Source organism: Schistocerca cancellata, chromosome 2, assembly GCF_023864275.1.
Source record: "Schistocerca cancellata isolate TAMUIC-IGC-003103 chromosome 2, iqSchCanc2.1, whole genome shotgun sequence".
NCBI lineage: Eukaryota > Metazoa > Arthropoda > Insecta > Orthoptera > Acrididae > Schistocerca > Schistocerca cancellata.
Window position 1 is genome coordinate 658,340,763 of NC_064627.1, and position 20,815 is coordinate 658,361,577.

The 20,815-nt window shown below is 41.5% G+C and overlaps 1 protein-coding gene across 2 annotated transcripts in view; it reads right to left on the reverse strand.

The window, feature by feature from the left end:
• LOC126162339 (cleavage and polyadenylation specificity factor subunit 1) overlaps positions 1 to 20,815 on the reverse strand; it is a 316,445-nt gene that overhangs the window by 126,010 nt on the left and 169,620 nt on the right. For both annotated transcript variants that reach the window (XM_049918776.1, XM_049918777.1), the window contains exon 14: positions 3,666 to 3,788. In XM_049918776.1, coding sequence (XP_049774733.1) covers positions 3,666 to 3,788 — 123 coding nt within the window. The remainder of the gene's footprint in view (positions 1 to 3,665; positions 3,789 to 20,815) is intronic.

Consider the following 20,815-nt stretch of genomic DNA (forward strand, 5'->3'; position numbering starts at 1 on the left):
GGAGCTTTTCCTTTCGAGGGGGTTGGCTTTTCTGGGGATGTTATTTGGGAAGTTACCGCTGGCCTCTTTCGTGGGACATTCTCCTCTCCTAAATCGGTCTGTTTTGGGGGGAGTGTCTTCTCAGAGGCCGCCTCTGAGCACCCCTGCTGGACAGCCGCTCCCTCTGTCGCTGCCTGGTTCCTTCCTGGTATCAGACTTGTGAGGAACTCTAAGCTACTACTAGCCGCGTCCATTCCCACGTCTGCAGAGTTATCCTCTTTTGCTGCGTTTGCACAGCATTAGTCGAAAGGTGTACATCCTCCACTATTCAGATTATGCACCTGAACCTGAAAGATATGACACAACAAACAATAACTAGTTACTATGTCATAAACAGACGAGCTAATTACTACAAACTACATACAGTACTTGTCATATGTTACTTACAGAAGAACACTGTATTCATTCACAAAACGTATATCATTCAGGCGCATTAATGATGGAAAAATCACTACACGTACTCACGAGGTTAGCGGCAGCCTAATGACGTTTTGCCATTCTTGCACCCAGGTTTGTCGTTGAGTACACCATCGCAGGCGCTCCTGTCTGTGATGCAGCGTCAAGGGTAACTGCAAGCCATGGTCTCCGAGCTGATAGTCCATGCTGTTGCAAACGTCGTCGAAATGTACGTGCAGATGATTGTTGTCTTGCATACATCCGCATCTGTTGACTCAGGTATCTAGACGTGGCTGCACGCTCTGTTACAGCCATGCGAATAAGATGCCTGGCAGCTTGACTGCTAGTGATACGAGGCCATTGGGATCTGGCATGGCTCCGTATTACCCTCCTCAACCCACCAATTCCATATTCTGCTAACAGTTGTTGAAGCTTGACCAATGCGAGCAGCAATGACGTGATATGATAAATCGCAATTACGATAGGCTACAATCCGACCTTTATCAAAGTCGGTAATGTGATGGTACGCATTTCTCCTCCTTACACGAGGCATCACAACAACATTTCACCAGGCAATGCCGTCAACTGCTGTTTGTGTACGAGAAATCAGTTGGAAACCTTCCTCATGTTAGCATGTTGTAGGTGTTGCCACCGGCGCCAGCCTTGCGTGAATGCTCTGAAAAGCTAATCATTTGCATATCACAGCATCTTCTTCCTGTCTGTTAAATTTTGCGTCTGTAGCACGTCATCTTCATGGTGTAGCAATTTTAATGGCCAGTAGTGTAGAAGAGGTCAATTGTTTCCGATTGACTTCTATAAGACTCGTGCTGGACACTTTCACACTCCCAGGTTCACAAATATGATATGACTAAGAGGCAACCAGGACAACATAACTCTCACCGCGTGCATTCTGCCCCGTGCCCAGCTGTAAACAAGTGTCGCGTGGTTGGTTATCTGTGATCCCTTGTGAGGAATTCGCAGCACTCTTACTCGGAGTTGTTTTCATGTGACAAGGCTTAAAAGTTTAATACTTTAGTAACTCATGGCATTTGGGAAATTAGTTTGCCTACCTTATTATCATCATTCCTTATTGATTTACTTGCCCTATTAACCCTCCTATCCCTATCAATTGAGATATGGAAAAATACAAACGAAAAGAATAATATCTGCTCGGTTTCTTCGAGATTTGAACTCGGGTTTTCCGATTCCCATCAAGTTACCTTGGCCATTGCGCTATCGGCGAAAAGCATTTACCATGTGGGTACAGAAGCGGCAACTGTAAAAGTTTCTTTCCTCAATTACGGAAAAATTGTGTGTTTGCGGACCCCATACCTGATGATGAAAAATGCTGAATTTAGAATTATCTATCGATCCCTCCAATTTTGAGTCAATTGCTCATCATAACCTTTAGGGGTGATTTTCTCAAAATTGCTGGGGTGTTGACCCAAAATATCTTGAGAGTCCTTCGTTTTAGGTTGTACACAAGAGACCTGCCAAATTTGAGCTGAATCGGTTGGCCATGTCTGAGGCCTTCACCTTGCGAGTTGGAATGAAATTTTTGATGTTCATGAAGAATAATTTATTAATCTCCTAGTTACAAACTTTAGTACTCTACTGCCAAAAGAAACAAAAGAACTCAATGAATACCATTTTTCCATAAACACATAAAACTACTATCCAATATTCAGCTTCTCTGGCACATCACCAACCTCTCTTCAGGAAGAACACCCTCAAAGCCCCCTCCTGAATCACACATTTGGTTATCACGACAATCATCCAACTCAGATGATTAGTCACTTGGCCAGGGCTGCATAAATTCAGCACATGTTGTGGTTGCCCTGGACCCTTGTGGTTATCACCTCCTCAATAAACATCATAGGTATCATTAGTTTCAGCTTTTGTAACTCAATAGAGACCTATGTCCTTGGCCTTCAGCTTTAGTGCTGGTCCAGCTTGTGTTCATAGTGCTGCCACCAGTTCACCAACTTTGTACACCGAGGCTTTCTTCTGATGTCTGTTGAAACTTGCATGATCTTCTTCTTGTACCTTGCTGATCTGTAGCTCAGCAGCTTCCTTCTGTTTACTGTCTCTTTCTTCAATGAATTAATAATTTTTTCTTCTTACAATTTTATGATGTGAAGATCAGTCTGTGTGCATCTTAGCTCATATCAAAAATTCAAATGGTATTTTCCCAATACTTCTGTTGTATGTTGAATTCATGGCACGATGAACTGATGGGAGCGCCTTTTACCACTCATTAGGCCTATCAATACTAAGCTTAGCAATGATTTTAGCCAAAGCAGAATTGATCCTCCCAAGCTGTCCATTTGCTCTTGGGAGTCCTGTCATTAATAAAATGTGTTCAGTTTCTTCTGTAATGCAGTACTCCTTGAAATCTTAAGAAGTAAAACAAGTTCCTCTATCGGTAATTATTTGGACTGGATTTCCAAAATTAGTTTTCTGTAATTAATTCCATCTGTTGATTTTGTAGCCTTTACATGATACAGCCAGATAACCTCTGTAAATGCTTCAATAATACTTACAATGTGGCTGTACCTTTGAAGTGGTCCAATATGATACATGTGATGAGTATATAATGGCACATTTTCTTTGTATAAGCGATGAAGGAAATCTTTCATCTTTCCTAATTTCTTACTCACAATTCAACATCTTGTATAATTTGAGGTCACTCTTTTCACCTTCTTAGTCAAATCTGGTGTATAATAATCTTGTTTTAATTCCTCCTCAGTTCACTTAACTGCATAATGACCTTTCTCATGCATAAGTTTGATGCCCAACCTACCAGAGATGGCGGTCATGTGTGCATGAGGTGCGCTTGCTTGTATGAATGAATGGTGTGTGTTTCTCTCTTTCTGACAAAGGGTGTGGTCGAAAGCTGACGTGTGTCTTTTAATTGTGCCTGCCTGCAACTTAACGTGTCACATTTAAGGTAAGCAGCAATCTATTTTTTCCTCTATTCTTGTCATTTAATTTCTATGTATTTTTAACCCAATAGCTGTAATGTTCTCTTTATCCAGTTTTTGTGCATTAGACACTACACTGACAGGCCATGGACTTAATTATTTTACATTATAAAATTCTGTGTTGAGGAAATATCCTCAAACTCACATACCGCCATCACAATCTCAAACATTAGAAAGCAAGTTATAATAGAAAGTGGCATATGACAGCAATTTGTTGCATATAGTTCTACATAAATCTTTTCTTACCACGGAGTATCCTTCTCACCAGCTGTACCTCCCAAATGGTTTTGTTTTTCTTGAGTAGTACTTTTGTCAAATAATGGTGTATCACTCTCACCATACAGCATTTCATCTTCATCATCCACTTCCCTGAAACAAGTGTTTACTAATATAAAAGTGGTGTAATTGCAGTTATGCTATCTATGAAACACTAAGAAATACACAGGTGCTAAGAAGCAAGAAAGTATACTAGAAATTAAGAACCGTAATATCTCATCACTGTTCTGAATTTGAAAGTTTGGTAGATAAACAGAGACCACCTTTCACTATAACAACAATATTCTATAAACAAAAGACTATCCATATAACAATGCTGAAACCAAAGTGGTTCCACCCATTGTATCTATTTAACAATTAAAATTAGGAAAACTGCCAACTGGTGTTATGAGACACTTTCACTGAACTACAACGTAGGATCTTGTAAGCCATATGAAACCAACTGGGTAGACAATTAGAAACTGACATTATTAATGTGATGTACATTGCAGAAAAAAAACCTTTTGTCACCATATACAACAAAACATACTGAATTCTAAGAAACAACTTTGCACAGTCAGGTATTTTCAACATTACTGACATATAGCACACATATTAGTGGTTGGTCAGTTTACATCAGGAACTCACATTTACTCGTGCAGTACACATTATTTCCAAAACAGTCCATAGGTACACAGTCACAGCAAGCAATACAATCACTATAACACATTTTCTGCCATCATAATAGGGCAATGAAGTCTTTGTAAGATTACATGATGCAAATTATTTAAATTCGCACAGAAAACTCCACCTTGAGAGATTTATATTTCTTCTTCATAAATATCACCATGCCACAGATAATGGCATTAATTCTTCTTTTATAGTAATTTGCTTTGCCATTTACAGTCACTTATTTCACCCATATCACCCATCGCTGACAAAGGAAATTAACACCATGTGACTTTCAGCATGGACCAGCTCTTCACTATGCCAACATGACAAAATTTAATTGCTCTGAACTCTCTGATTCAAATTAATGTTTTAGTTTTATTTTGGCCGTAACTAATTTACCTGATGGTTAAATACAAACCTGAACAAAAGTCTCACTCTATCTATAAAAGTTCTTCAGTTTGTTAGTCACATACCTTAAAAGCAGTTTCCCTCTCAGGAAATTATCATCCACAACACAGTCACAAAAAACGACCCTTCCTAGCTAACAGTCCCAGCCCTGGCTTCTTATTTAACCTTCCACTCCCAACACATCTCCCACCGAAACCCAAACATAACCCTAATCAAATTACAACATGCCACAACCTTGTTGTCCAATCTGCCCTTAACCTCTCATCCAGATCCCTCTCCAATTCTGAAACACGAGTTCTTTCCAAAGGCCTAATCTTCAGTCCCACACCCAAATTCAATCACACAGTACTACTCAAAGATCTTCTCTCATTCAACTATAACACCAACTGGAAGTACCACTTCCCAACCCACAAACCATAGGTGTTAGCATCAAACCTTGCTTAGAACAATTCTAACACAAATCACAAAGGGATCCTCCTCATGTTCCCCAAAACCATTCTGTCTAGGCTTTCTAGAAATTCCTCACTTCCAACACTGCCTTTCAAATCCTTCCTGAAAAACATCATCAGAAGACCGAACCTTACTCAAGCTGCATCCTGAGCTATCTGTGACCTGAAGGCAAGATGCTTTATCAACATTCTCCATGTGGACATATGCTCCACTACTGCATTACTTGAATGTGAGAAGTGACAGAGGGGCATTGTCAGCTCTCTGACAGTTCAACATGGAAATCTATCCGTAACAACTCTATTCCTTGGATACAGACTGAGCTACATAAAATTCTTAAAACTCTAGCCCCCTCACAAGTGCTAACATTTGTTTCTTGCATCTTCCCTTCAAACCACTTCCAAAAATACATGAAACACCCATCTTGTCAGACCCATAGTAGCTGGTTTCAATGCCCTCACCAAATGCATATTAGCTCTGGTTGACCAGCACAAACAACTCACCACACAAAGCTTCCCATAAAAGACACCAACTGCTTTCTTGAATATCTCAAATCCACTCCACCCCATCTCCTATATGAAACACTACTTGTAACTAGAGGTGCAACCTCATCACACACACACACACACACACACACACACACACACAAGCTGGACAACCTGGCCTGCTACAGATTCATTTGATGACATCTTCATGATGATGGACTACTTCACTTTCTGTAACAAGTTAATTCATTTTAATCTAAAGCAACTTCCTTTGGTTTTAACCTTCACCTCACTGAATCCCACACTCAAACCACAGTCCACATAAAATCAACTAATAAGCAAAAACACCTACACTTTGACAGCTACCACCCCCTTCCACATCAATAACTTCCTTCTCTATGGCCTAGGCAGCCACAGTAAACATATCTGTTCCACCACTGAAACCCTCAACACCTAAACCAACCACGTCTGTCAGGCTTTCCTTTCCCATAGCTACCCCACAGAGTTTATCCCCAAACAGATCTCCTGGGCAATATCCTCCTCACCATCTGACTAATACAGTTCCCACTTCCAGAAAGAACTCAGATGATGTCCCATTGCCAACAGTACCATCCAAGCCTTGAATCCCTCAAAACTTTGCTCCACCAAGTCTAAGTTTTCTAGATAAGCCCTGAAATAAGATCCTCTCTTCCTGATAGCCTACTCGGATTACCCACTGTCTCTTCCTGTTGCCCTCCAAACAGCCACTACATTCTCATCAAACTATATATGATATTTCCGAATCATTACTCTTAGCCCAATGTTCCTACTCTTGTTATCATCTTCACTGTAAAACCTGCCCCACTATCACCTCCCTAGTAAATCCAATAATATAAGATGCAGAGCAACTGGCGACAACCAAGCCTTTTTTACGTCTGCTAAATTGTGTTCACTGCACAGCGTTTTATATAAGAATGATCACCACCAAACTGGTCAAGCGCACAAATGGGCATACAAGAATTGTCTGCCTACGGGACACCTAATACTCAGTTGAATGAACATCGTCAGCACAGCACAAAGGACCCAAATACCTCCTACAATTATTTGCTTCTTGCTTTCGCTTTTTAATTTTTATTCTCCTACCGGCCCTTTTCACTTCTTCCCTCCGACCTAATTCTGAATTGCACAGTTCATTTCTCTTCCTTTTGATCTATGTTCACTTCTCACTCTGTCCTTGAGAGATGATTAACAATGGTAAAGTTAACACCATGAAGAGAAAGAGGTGTTAAACAAGGAGAATGGTCTCTGACTACTGGACAGATGTGCAGCAAATAATAACAGTTAGTAAACAATGCAAGAAATGATCATCATAAGATACACTATAAAGATAACTGAACAAGGCAAGAAGACAAGAAAATGGTAGAAGCAGATCACTGAATAAACAAGAAAAAGCAATCACAAAATGAAGGAAATCCTGTATCAAACAAATAAAAAAGATTGGCAAACAAACATGTTTGTGCCAAGCAAGGCTGTGACAGACAGGAAATAGACACGTTAGTAAGTTCCCATTGACTAAAGTAAGATTAAAGTCTAACATCCCATCGAAACCACAATCAACAGAGGTGGAACACGAGCGCAGATTACAGAAGGAAGAGAAAGGAAATCACTTGTGCTTTATGCAATTTAGGCAAAACATAAAAAAAAATAAACCTGGCTGCCCAGATGGACATGAAGTTACTAAATAGATCAAAATCAGCTACATAGATGGTAAGTGGTCTTATTAGCACTGAAATGGAGGTTGATACAAAGAAGAGTTGGGGAAGATTATAATATGTTCATCTTTTCAGTCACTGTATGAACACCATAACAGCAGACATTAAAACAGTTAATATGGAATAGAAAATCAAAGTCACTCAACTAATGAAATGTGGCTGGGCCTAATGTGGTAATTATGTAAACATTCTTAATATCATTTCTTGTCTGTTTGAGATAAACTGAATTAAAATTTTTCCCCAACAACAGTTAAAAAGATTTCTTGCTGAGGGAGTTTTGAAAGGAGCAACTGGAAACGAAGATATTAAAGACAAATAGCACAGAAATGAAAACAAATGTTCTGCTGAACTACGGCTCACACATGCCCGAGGGAGTGGTGGTCCGGCCTGATCTTGACCTTGCTGACCCAATACTGTCACCTAGTACACTGACCAGTTGCCAGCCAATTACATCTGGTGTCAGAAGTGTTACTGTGTGGCACCATTGTGTCTGACATAAGCAGTGGTCCAACAGTACAACTTCAGCAGCAGCTGTAGGTCTGCAGTACGATGTGGGAGTGGCTCTTGTTATTTTTGTTTTGGGCTGTTTTGTTCCTTTTGTTTACAACCACAGCAATGCATCGTGACTGTGTTCGTTAACTCACATGAGCATGCCGATGTCTTAGTTTCACAGTAACTATAGAGAGGTATACTTGCAACCAGCGAGATGCCCATAATGTAATTTGGCTGGGCACAAGTTGCCACATTTGCAGGCAGTGTGTAGTGATTCAAGAGTTTACACGTAAATTCTGGAACCACTCGACCTTCTGCCACCTCTAGAGACTCTTACTTAATTTTGGTGTTAAGACTTGCTAGAAGCAAGACCTGTCTTTGAATTTCCGGTTGTTATTAAACCAACCACATTGTAATTGTATTTAATAGTATCTAAGGGTTAACGATGCAGTTGACTTGCAAGAGTTTGTATGCTTATGTGAAACTTGTGGAAATTAAAATATACCTGATCTGGACTGAAATTATGAAGGTACCAGGTTATTTCAAGGGGGGGAGAGAGAGAAGAGTGTTTTTTTAGTTCCTCTAACCAGCATTATTTCTTCGGAGCAGAAGTTGTGGAGGTCGACAAAGCCGCGTATCCAGAGAAGAGGATCGGCTAAACGTTTCAAGTAAGTCAACTGTTGTAAGAGAAGTGTGAAGTTCGCAATCCAGTTCTGCACCACTTCTCTTGTCATCGAAAGCATTAGAAGTGGTTAGCCACAAGGTGCCAAAGTGTTCTAAATATTGTTGGTCTCTTGTACAACGCATGACCTAGTGTACTTTGTATCCAAATTGTATGTGTTATTGTGTAATTCTGCTATTGTATTGTTGAAAAGAGGTGACAAAAATTCCGGAAACACGAACAGTGACTACACAGGAGGCAATTGAGGCCCTGCAGAAGCATATAACTGAATTGCTGAAAAGTAACAATGTGTTGCGCAGGCAAGTAAGTAATCAGAAAACCATGGATGGACATACGCACGCTGCTAAAGCACTACTTCCTGTACCTGCTCCTTTCATGGATTCAGTTATGGCTAACCTTGTGATTGCTTTTGCTGGTAAATCAACAGACGATTTGTCAGTATTTGTAGGTGATTTAAAGACTGCCGCAAAGCTAGGGAAATGGTCAGATGAAACATGTTTAAATACTGCCAAGCTACATTTGGTTGGGGAAGCCAAGTCATACATCGTGTACGTTGAAGGGTTGACTTCATAGTCTCACAAAAACCAGTGGAGAGGTTTCAGGTAGAATCCATTAAGTCAATGAATTAACACAGAATATGGAGTTAGAAAAGTCATTTTGTAAAAAGCTGAAAACAGAGTATTGGATGTGTTTGCAAGAGGACTTCCAGTGGATATGTCCACGAGAAAGGGGATGGAAAACCCAAAAGACTTGGTTTCTGCTGATATGGTAGCTACAAAACTTGACGAAGTGGATATTGTGACATGGTACATTTTTGCGTACAAACCGAAATGTTATAGATGTAGGAACATGAGCCACATTAAGAAACTGTGTTGGCAACTCCATTGTTATTGATGTGAGGTAGTAGGCCACTGGATGCATGAGTGTCACAGTAAAAAGCAGAAGGGACAGCATTCATTAAACACCAGTGGGAATTCCTCAAGTGTCGGATGGCACTCTCAGTAATACAGAGTACTGAAGAAGCCTTGCAATGATGGAGTGCTGCTTGGTGTGCACAGTTAATGGAATGGAACATAGATTTTTAGCAGACACAGTGACTCACGTGTCAGTTGCCAGTCTACACCTTACAGGCAGGAGGAGGCTGGGGACTCCACAATACACCAATAAGCCAAAACATTACGAACACCTGTTTAATAGCATGTTGTTCCACTTTTCAAACACAGTACAACAGGGTTTCTGCTTGGTATGGATTCTAAAAGTCCCTGATAGGATTCCAGAAGCAGGTGGCACCAGATGTCCACACACCGGACAAGCAATTCCTGCAAATTACAGGGTGGTTGTTTACGGGCCTGCAGCTGGTGCCCGATAAGTGTTCCAGATTAGGCACATTTGCTGGCCAAGACATAAACGTGAGTTCACTGTAACATCCCTAGTACTACAACATCCCTAGTACGCTTCTGACCTTATAATATGGACATTTATCATGCTGGAAAATTTCATCATTGAAGGGGGAAGACTTCATGCATGAAGCGATGCAGTTGGTCCACAAAATATTCACGTAGCTCACTACTGTAATGATGCCTTCGATTACCACCAAAGATCCCATGGAAGCCCAACTCAAATGTACCCCACAGAATAATTCTGCCCTCACCAGCCTGCATCTATGACATGGTGTATGTTTTGTGCAGCCGTTCACCTGAATGATGGCTTATAAGGTCCCAACCATCAACCTAGTGTAAAAAAGAAATGAGAGTCATTCGACAGGTGAAATGTTTCTATCATTCCACAGTGAAAACTCTGTGATTCTGTGCCCACTATTATCATAACTGTTGATGATGTTGTTGTGTCAACACAGGAACACACAATAGTCATGTGAAAGCTCCATGTTCAACAACGGCCTTTGAACAGTGTGCTCTGAAAGACTTGGGCCTGCACCATCACTGTACTCTGTCGTCAGATCTGCCACAGATTGCTGCCTGTCCTGGATTATGCAATGGCAGATCCTCTGACCTTTACGTTTTGTGATGAGACATGGTCATCCAATACCATACGGCCTCCTCATTATTACACCATCCTTCAACCATTTTCCATAGATGCTCACAACAACAGTACGCCAAGAGGTGACCAGCATTGCCATTTCAGAGAGTCACGTTTCCACCCACAGTGCTGCAACCATGTCCCCTCTGTCAAAACCGCTTATATCAGTGGATTTCAACATTTGTGGCCCACATCTTCACTATAACGAGTGCCCCCTCTCTTCCACTTACACTCTTTCCTTAGTGAGTCAAGTGCCCACAACACCACCAGGAGGTATTCACCCTCGTGGTGGGCAGTGTTCATAATGTTCTGACTCATCAGTGTATAAGTTATGTGGAGTGGGTGGGAATGATGCGGCATGATTAAGATTGACAGCGCTTAATTTCAGTAATGGAGAAGGAACTTTCCGGGGTATGTGGAGGTATTGCCACAAGTTGGTGAGGGACACGGCATGATTATGGGGCTTGCCTTCCTGAATGCACATCATGCATAAATTGATCTTATGCAGTACATCTACATCTACATCTACATTTATACTCCGCAAGCCACCCAATGGTGTGTGGCGGAGGGCACTTTACGTGCCACTGTCATTATCTCACTTTCCTGTTCCAGTCGCGTATGGTTCGCGGGAAGAACGACTGTCTGAAAGCCTCTGTGCGCGCTCTAATCTCTCTAATTTTACATTCGTGATCTCCTCGGGAGGTATAAGTAGGGGGAAGCAATATATTCGATACCTCATCCAGAAACGCACCCTCTCGAAACCTGGCGAGCAAGTTACACCGCGATGCAGAGCGCCTCTCTTGCAGAGTCTGCCACTTGAGTTTGTTAAACATCTCCGTAACGTTATCACGGTTACCAAATAACCCTGTGACGAAACGCGCCGCTCTTCTTTGGATCTTCTCTATCTCCTCCGTCAACCCGATCTGGTACGGATCCCACACTGATGAGCAATACTCAAGTATAGGTCGAACGAGTGTTTTGTAAGCCACCTCCTTTGTTGATGGACTACATTTTCTAAGGACTCTCCCAATGAATCTCAACCTGGTACCCGCCTTACCAACAATTAATTTTATATGATCATTCCACTTCAAATCGTTCCGCACGCATACTCCCAGATATTTTACAGAAGTAACTGCTACCAGTGTTTGTTCCGCTATCATATAATCATACAATAAAGGATCCTTCTTTCTATGTATTCGCAATACATTACATTTGTCTATGTTAAGGGTCAGTTGCCACTCCCTGCACCAAGTGCCTATCCGCTGCAGATCTTCCTGCATTTCGCTACAATTTTCTAATGCTGCAACTTCTCTGTATACTACAGCATAATCCGCGAAAAGCCGCATGGAACTTCCGACACTATCTACTAGGTCATTTATATATATTGTGAAAAGCAATGGTCCCATAACACTCCCCTGTGGCACGCCAGAAGTTACTTTAATGTCTGTAGATGTCTCTCCGTTGATAACAACATGCTGTGTTCTGTTTGCTAAAAACTCTTCAATCCAGCCACACAGCTGGTCTGATATTCCGTAGGCTCTTACTTTGTTTATCAGGCGACAGTGCGGAACTGTATCGAACGCCTTCCGGAAGTCAAGAAAAATAGCATCTACCTGGGAGCCTGTATCTAATATTTTCTGGGTCTCATGAACAAATAAAGCGAGTTGGGTTTCACACGATCGCCGTTTCCGGAATCCATGCTGATTCCTACATAGTAGATTCTGAGTTTCCAAAAACGACATGATACTCGAGCAAAACACATGTTCCAAAATTCTACAACAGATCGACGTCAGAGATATAGGTCTATAGTTTTGCGCATCTGCTCGACGACCCTTCTTAAAGACTGGGACTACCTGTGCTCTTTTCCAATCACTTGGAACCTTCTGTTCCTCTAGAGACTTGCGGTACACGGCTGGTAGAAGGGGGGCAAGTTCTTTCGTGTACTCTGTGTAGAATCGAATTGGTATCCCGTCAGGTCCAGTGGACTTTCCTCTGTTGAGTGATTCCAGTTGCTTTTCTATTCCTTGGACACTTATTTCGATGTCAGCCATTTTTTCGTTGGTGCGAGGATTTAGAGAAGGAACTGCAGTGCGGTCTTCCTCTGTGAAACAGCTTTGGAAAAAGGTGTTTAGTATTTCAGCTTTACGCTTGTCATCCTCTGTTTCAATGCCATCATCATCCCGGAGTGTCTGGACATGATGTTTCGAGCCACTTACTGATTTAACGTAAGACCAGAACTTCCTAGGATTTTCTGTCAAGTCGGTACCTAGTATTTTACTTTCGAATTCACTGAACGCTTCACGCATAGCCCTCCTTACGCTAACTTTGACATCGTTTAGCTTCTGTTTGTCTGAGAGGTTTTGGCTGCGTTTAAACTTGGAGTGAAGCTCTCTTTGCTTTCGCAGTAGTTTCCTAACTTTGTTGTTGTACCACGGTGGGTTTTTCCCGTCCCTCACAGTTTTACTCGGCACGTACCTGTCTAAAACGCATTTTACGATTGCCTTGAACTTTTTCCATAAACACTCAACATTGTCAGTGTCGGAACAGAAATTTTCGTTTTGATCTGTTAGGTAGTCTGAAATCTGCCTTCTATTACTCTTGCTAAACAGATAAACCTTCCTCCCTTTTTTTATGTTGCTATTAACTTCCATATTCAGGGATGCTGCAACGGCCTTATGATCACTGATTCCCTGTTCTGCACTTACAGAGTCGAAAAGTTCGGGTCTGTTTGTTATCAGTAGGTCCAAGATGTTATCTCCACGAGTCGGTTCTCTGTTTAATTGCTCGAGGTAATTTTCGGATAGTGCACTCAGTATAATGTCACTCGATGCTCTGTCCCTACCACCCGTCCTAAACATCTGAGTGTCCCAGTCTATATCTGGTAAATTGAAATCTCCACCTAAGACCATAACATGCTGAGAAAATTTACGTGAAATGTATTCCAAATTTTCTCTCAGTTGTTCTGCCACTAATGCTGCTGAGTCGGGGGGTCGGTAAAAGGAGCCAATTATTAACCTAGCTCGGTTGTTGAGTGTAACCTCCACCCATAATAATTCACAGGAACTATCCACTTCTACTTCACTACAGGATAAACTACTACTAACAGCGACGAACACTCCACCACCGGTTGCATGCAATCTATCCTTTCTAAACACCGTCTGTGCCTTTGTAAAAATTTCGGCAGAATTTATCTCTGGCTTCAGCCAGCTTTCTGTACCTATAACTATTTCAGCTTCGGTGCTTTCTATCAGCGCTTGAAGTTCCGGTACTTTACCAACGCAGCTTCGACAGTTTACAATTACAATACCGATTGCTGCTTGGTCCCCGCATGTCCTGACTTTGCCCCGCACCCGTTGAGGCTGTTGCCCTTTCTGCACTTGCCCGAGGCCACAGCACACAGCATAATATTGTTTCAGTTGGGAACAACCACTGCTAGTGTTACATCATCACTGCAAGGTTAACCTGTCATGAAGGGGGCACCAAATAAACTACTGAAACATGCAGTAAAGATCAGTTCTCATAATAAAGATTGGAGAGACACAGGAAAGTTACTCTGGATTAATGTGGGTATCGGCCACCCAGTGGAAATGTGTATTGTGGAGCTGTTGAGAGTGCAATGATGAGTGGGATGTGTTGCACTGCTTTGAGAGTAGAAGTGCAGTACCCATGAGGGAAGCAGACGGAGACAATGTGTTTCCAATGAGTATAGATAACTTTGGCGTGGACAAGGTGACACAGCCAAAGAGAATATTAATTGCCTGTTTGGAAGACCTGAATGAGTATGATCTCGATAGATTGGAAGGTGGCCATGGCCACAAGCAAACAGTCGATATATCTGCTCTGCATGACTAAGTGAAATATTTAGTTGGAAAAGATAGGTCTGCCATGGAAGCTGAGTGCTCACAGCATTAAAGCCAAAACAGTGTATGCGTTACCTTAACAATATCATCGTATTTTTGAAGGATGTAGAAGAGCAAGTGCAGTGGCTGGAGGAAGTTTTCAAGAGGTTACACACAGTATGATTGCGCTCAGTAGCAGTAAACATGAATTCACAGTAACTCATGTGAATTACTTACGTCGTGTGATTAGTCAGGAGGATGTCAGGACTGATCCGCATTTGATTTCTGAAATCCACGATTTTGTGACAACACTGACAACAAAACACCTTCAATTGTTTCTCGGGCTCTGTAATTATTATTGGAAATTCATTAGGGGATCTGCTGAAATTGCTGTACTGCTGAATAGTTTGTTGTGAAAAGGAGCGACATTTCAGTGGTCAACTGACTGAAATAGAGTTTCAAAATTTAAAACAGGAATTAACACCAAGTCCAGTATTTGTATTTCTAGATTTTAGTAAGGTATTTAATTTATTGCATGACACAAATTATCTAGTATCTGGATGTATTATTAATTAAGATGTAGATGGTAAAGAACACATGGTGGCATACGCATCAAGGCAGCTGAATAAATCACAACAGAACTATTCTACCATACAGAAAAAGAATTTTGCTGCTATTTACCGAGTGACATATTTCCATTGTTGCTTGTATGGCAGAAAGTCTAAAGTTGCAACAGCTCACACTGCATTACAATGATGGGGCTAAAAGATCCATACATTTGGCTGAAGTGGTAGGCTGTGAAGCTGAGTGAATTTGATTCTGAGGTGGTATGTAAACCCAAGAGAAAGCATGGTAATCTCGATATTTTAAGTAAAAGAATCAGAATGTTTCAAGTGCTGGGTAGGAGCATGGCTGAGGGGCAAATGGCTCAGGCAGTTGATGCTGAGCACCGAAGCAAGTGCATGACCATGATTTAGCAGCAAACAAGAACAACTGACCAGCATGCAGCTGAGAAGTTTTGGTCGAGGACAATGAGGAGGACATGGAACAATATGTCAGGAATTGAATACCTCATGCACTCCTTTACAGAGGTTACCAGAAGCACCCAACAGTTCTAAATCCTGGGGATGGACTTTCAAGGCCCGTTTAATCGTATACCCGCAGGTTTTGAATAACTTATTTTGTAGCAAATCAGCATTTGTGATTCACAGTTATTGCAAAGAATAGAACACTCCAAATTTCACTACATATAAATTAAAATAAATGTGCAAATCGAAGTTGCCCTGTACTATACATAATCTAATTTTGTAGTAAACTGACATAAGTGATTTAGTTCCTGTAGGAAATATTGCAACTACGATATTTTCTTACATCTACTTTTCCCATAAAGAAGAGTATACATTACCTACATTTATCATAAATTAACTCTATTTTTCATGTTTACTAACAACTATAATTAACCTCAAAAAGCGATTCTTCAACTTCTCCTGGCGTATTTCTTGCTCAAACAGTCCATGGGTGTACTGCCGGTCCATAGTGTCCAACAGGCACAATATTTCGGCGATCAGACATGTCGCCATCATCAGGTACGCTGACGAACTGAGCTCCTGAAGGCAGGCGGCCGTCCTAAACCCCCTTCTCCCGCGACCGCTGACGCATGGCCGCAGGCGTGAACCATGGAGAGAACGCCTCGCGGGGGAAGGGAATTTAGGATGGCCGCCTGCCTTAGGAGCTCAGTTCGTCAGCGCACCTGACGTTGGCGACATGTCTGATTGCCGAAATATTGTGCCCATTGGACACTATGGGCTGACAGTACACCCGTGGACTGTTTGAGCAAGTAATTTTTACCACATGTTTTTCTGTTGCTTTAATGCAAATCTTGTTTCGTGTATTTACTTCAATTTTTACAGGGTATTAGTACTTTTTTAACTTAACAGATTAAATGATAATCAGCAGGCTTAGTTTTTAAAGTTATTTGTTCACTGTCATGTAATAACTGCACCAGGAAAAATGCAGCCCCACTGCGAATGCTGTTCTTGAATAAAATATCTGTTGGTTGACATTTGTAAGCAAGTGGAAAACACCCTGACTACTGTCAAATGATTGGCACCTGCTGCAAATTGATGTGTTGGAAGAGATCCTGAAAGTAATGTACCTGTAGTACTGGCACAAATGTACCTCACATAGTATCCTCTCCTGTGGATCTAGTCTCCTCTGCAAAAGGTATGGAGCTGTAACTAATTGTCCAAATGACTGTAAGTGGCATTTCAATGGCAGATCTAGGTGTCGTGTACAGGGTGGATGGGCACCAGGGAGGACTCAGGGTGTTATATCAATTCCCCTAACCAACAAGTCACAGGTGCTGTCTTCCACTTAAACTGAAACTAAGCCAGTGGGACTCACTTCATTTGTTTTGAGAAACCTGTTTTGTTGGGTGTCAGGAGGAGGAAAATGAAAAGGGTACAGTTCTATTAAATATCACGGGTCAAACATATGGTGAATGATACTACCCCACAGCGAAATTGCGGCAAGGGTCTGGAAAGAGCACCAGGTGCACTCAGTTTTTATGCCTGGGCATCTCATTCAATATGTGGAGGAGGCTATTCCAGCAGCCACTGAGGCAACAGGTTGCAACCAACTGCACACTGCAAACCGTTTTGAACAGTTAGTTCAGGAGCCCACATACAATGGAAATGTCTTAGACCTTATAGCTAAAAACAGGCATTAGTACAGAGATGAGGATTAGTGGTCATGATGTCATTATAACAACTATGGTTAGGGAAGTTAATCAATCACTCAAGAAGGCTAGGAAAGTGTTTCTGCTAGAAAGAGTAGATAAGCAATTGTTAGTATCTCATTTGGAGAATGAATTGCAATCACTTCCTCCCGGTATGATGGGCATAGAGGTATTACGGGGAAAGTTTAAACAGATTGTAAATCGTGCTCTGAACAAGTATGTGCGTAGTAAGTAGATTAAGGACAAGAAAAGACCCATCTTAGTCCAACAATAAAAATAAGAAAATGCTAACGAAGCAAAGGCTGTTGCATGTTCAGTTCACAAGAGAACAGACAAATAGTGACAGGCAAAGGTTAGTAGATATTCGGTGTATCTGAGAAAAAAATCTATGCACAAAGCATACAACACCACTGTCATACCTTAGCAAAGAGTAAAGCCAAGAACCCAAGAAAATTCTGGAACTAAGCAAAATCACTAACCAGGTCTAGGACTTCCATCCAGTCACTCACTGACCAATTTGATGTGGCAGTTGAAGATAGAAAAACAAAAGCTGAAGTTTTAAATTTCACACTTAAAATATCGTTCATGCAGGAGAACCACAAAACATAAAGTCATTAGATCATCGTACAACTCCCATATGGATGATAGTAATAAGCATCCCTAGCATAAAGAGACAAATGAAAGATTTGAAAACAAATAAATTGGCAGGTCTGGATAAAATCCCAATTCAGTTTTACAAAGAGTGCCCTATGGCAGTGGTCCCTTACTTAGCTTGCATTTATTGCGAATCTCTCGCCCAGTGCAAAGTCCCAAGTGACTGGAAAGAAAGTGCTGGTGACTCTTCTTATGCAGAAGTGTAAAAGAATGGACCACAGAATTACAGACCAATATCCTTAACATCAGTCTGGTTAAGAATTCTAGAACATCTGGTACAGAATACAACTAATTTCCTAGAGATAGAAAAGCTTATGCCCACAAATCAGTATGGTTTTGGAAAGCATCACTCACGTGAAACTCAGTTTGCCCTTTTCTCACATGATATACGGTGGACTTTGGATGGAGGGCAACAGGCAGATTCCACATTCCTGGATTTCTGAAAAGCAAGAACCCACTGAGTTGTCCTTGATGGTGAATGTTCATCAGACAGAAGGGTATCATAAGGAGTGCTCCACTGAAGTATGATAGTATCATACTTATTTTTTGTATACATGGGTGATCTGGTGAACAGCGTGGGCAACAATATGCTATTGTTTGCTGGTCACGCTATGGTGTATGGGAAGGTGTCGAAGATGGGTGGCTGTAGGATGAAACAAGATGACTTTGACAAAATTGCTAATTGGTGTGATGAATGGCACTGTTGGCTCCAAATAAGAAAATTAAGTTAATGAAGACGAGCAGCAAAAACAAACCCATAATGTTCAGGTGCAGTGTCCTGCTTAACACAGTCACAGTGTTTAAATATGTGAGTGTAACATTGTATGGTGATATGAAATGGAACGAACGTGTAAGGATTGTAGTAGGGTTTATTAGATGAATTTTAGGTTGTGTGGTTCATCTGCAAAGAAGACCACATAGAGGACACTTGCATGACCTGTACTTTATCACTGCTCGAGTGTTTGGAATCCACACCAGATCGGATTAAAGAAAGACAAAACGCAATTTAGAAGCAGGCTGCTACATTTATTACCGGTTAGTTTGAACAACACACAAACATTAGAGAGATGCTTCAAGAGCTCAAATGGGAATTCCTGGAGGGAAGGTGATGTTTTTTCCAAGGAATACCATTGAGAAAGTTTAGAGAACCAGCATTTGAAGATGATCACATAACTATTCTACTGCCACCAACAAATATTTGGCATAAGGACCACAAAGGTAAGATAAAAGAAATTAGGGTTCTTGTGGAGGCATGTAGACAACCATTTTCCCCTCACTCTATCTGCAAGTGGAACAGGAAAGGAAACAAATAGTGGTACAGGATACCCCTGTTATGCACCATATGATGGCTTTTGGTGTCGATGTGACTTACCAAACGAAAGTGCTGGCAGGATGATAGATACACAAACAAACACAAACATACACACAAAATTCAAGCTTTCGCAACAAACAGTTGCTTCATCAGGAAAGAGGGAAGGAGAGAGAAAGACGAAAGGATGTGGGTTTTAAGGGAGAGGGTAAGGAGTCATTCCAATCCCAGGAGCGGAAAGACTTACCTTAGGGGGAAAAAAGGACAGGTATACACTCGCGCACGCACGCACGCACACACGCACGCACGCACACACACACACACACACACACACACACACACACACACACACACACACACACACACACACACACACACATATATCCATCCGCGCATACACAGACACAAGCAGAAAATGTCTGACTGTTCTTGGGAAAAACAGAAGCAGTTGAGCATAAAAGAAAAGTGCTGTCGCTGCAGCTGCATTTCCAGAACATACACATACACTGAATCTATTCGGTTTTTTCTCGGAAATGACAATGGCAAACTGTTATGAACAGAGAAGGCCAAAGTGAGATAGTAGGATGGAATTGCAGGGCAACAGGATACTAATTAAAGTTATGACATATCGTCTCTCAGCTACAGTCATTGGTACAATTATTATCAAATCGACACAACCACTTTTGTACTAGCCAATGAAGCCATTCGCTGTTTTGACAACTCAGAATTTAACATTCCTCAATGATACTTTGAACCTGGATCTCCTATGGTCAATACACAAATTAGTCAGATCACAAAAGGGTTGAATCTCAGTAGAGCAGTCACTTCAGCCTGTGCAGCTGTATCATAAAAGGTGGATATGCTCCTATTTAAAAGATTCTTATTGAAAAGTGGGGTACAGCTGCCTCATTCCACCTTCCTCAGCACTTTTAAAAATTTTCCCCAAAACTCTCTCTCTTTTTAACATGCAACTCACCTCTCACCCCCATAAGCTCCCAAACTGTAACTCACTCACACCCATTAGTACACTGCTGTATGTCACTCATACCTATCCACTCCCAATTTCCCATTCTCACTCACTCACTCACTCACTCCAACTAATTGTCAATCTCTCTTTGTATCTCTCTAACTGTTACTTTCTCCTGTCCACGTCTACATTCTGTCCTTCTACTACCACCACCACCACCACCACCACCACCACCACCCTCTTAATCTCTCTTACTGCTACTGTCTCATTCCTTCCTTCCCACCACTGCTACCTCCCTCTTAATCTCTCTTACTGCTACTGCCTGATTCATTCCTTCCCACCACTGCTATCTCTCCTCCTTGTTGTCACTGTCATAGACTTTGTCTCTCCTTATCACTGGCTCGCACCCATTTCCACTTTCTCCTTCTCTTTATTCCTCTCCCACTGACATTGTCTCCTTCACTCTTTTTCTAGCATTGTTCTGTCACTGTCAACTATGTTCCACTGCCACTGTGCCCCTCACTTTCTCTCACATTGCCACTGACTTCTTTGGTCTTTGTATACAACCACTGTCTACTATTTTCCAGTATTTACTGCTGCCTCCTCCTCTCTCAGCATAAAAATCCACACACATGTTCGTATTAAAAAATTTTTGGGAAAT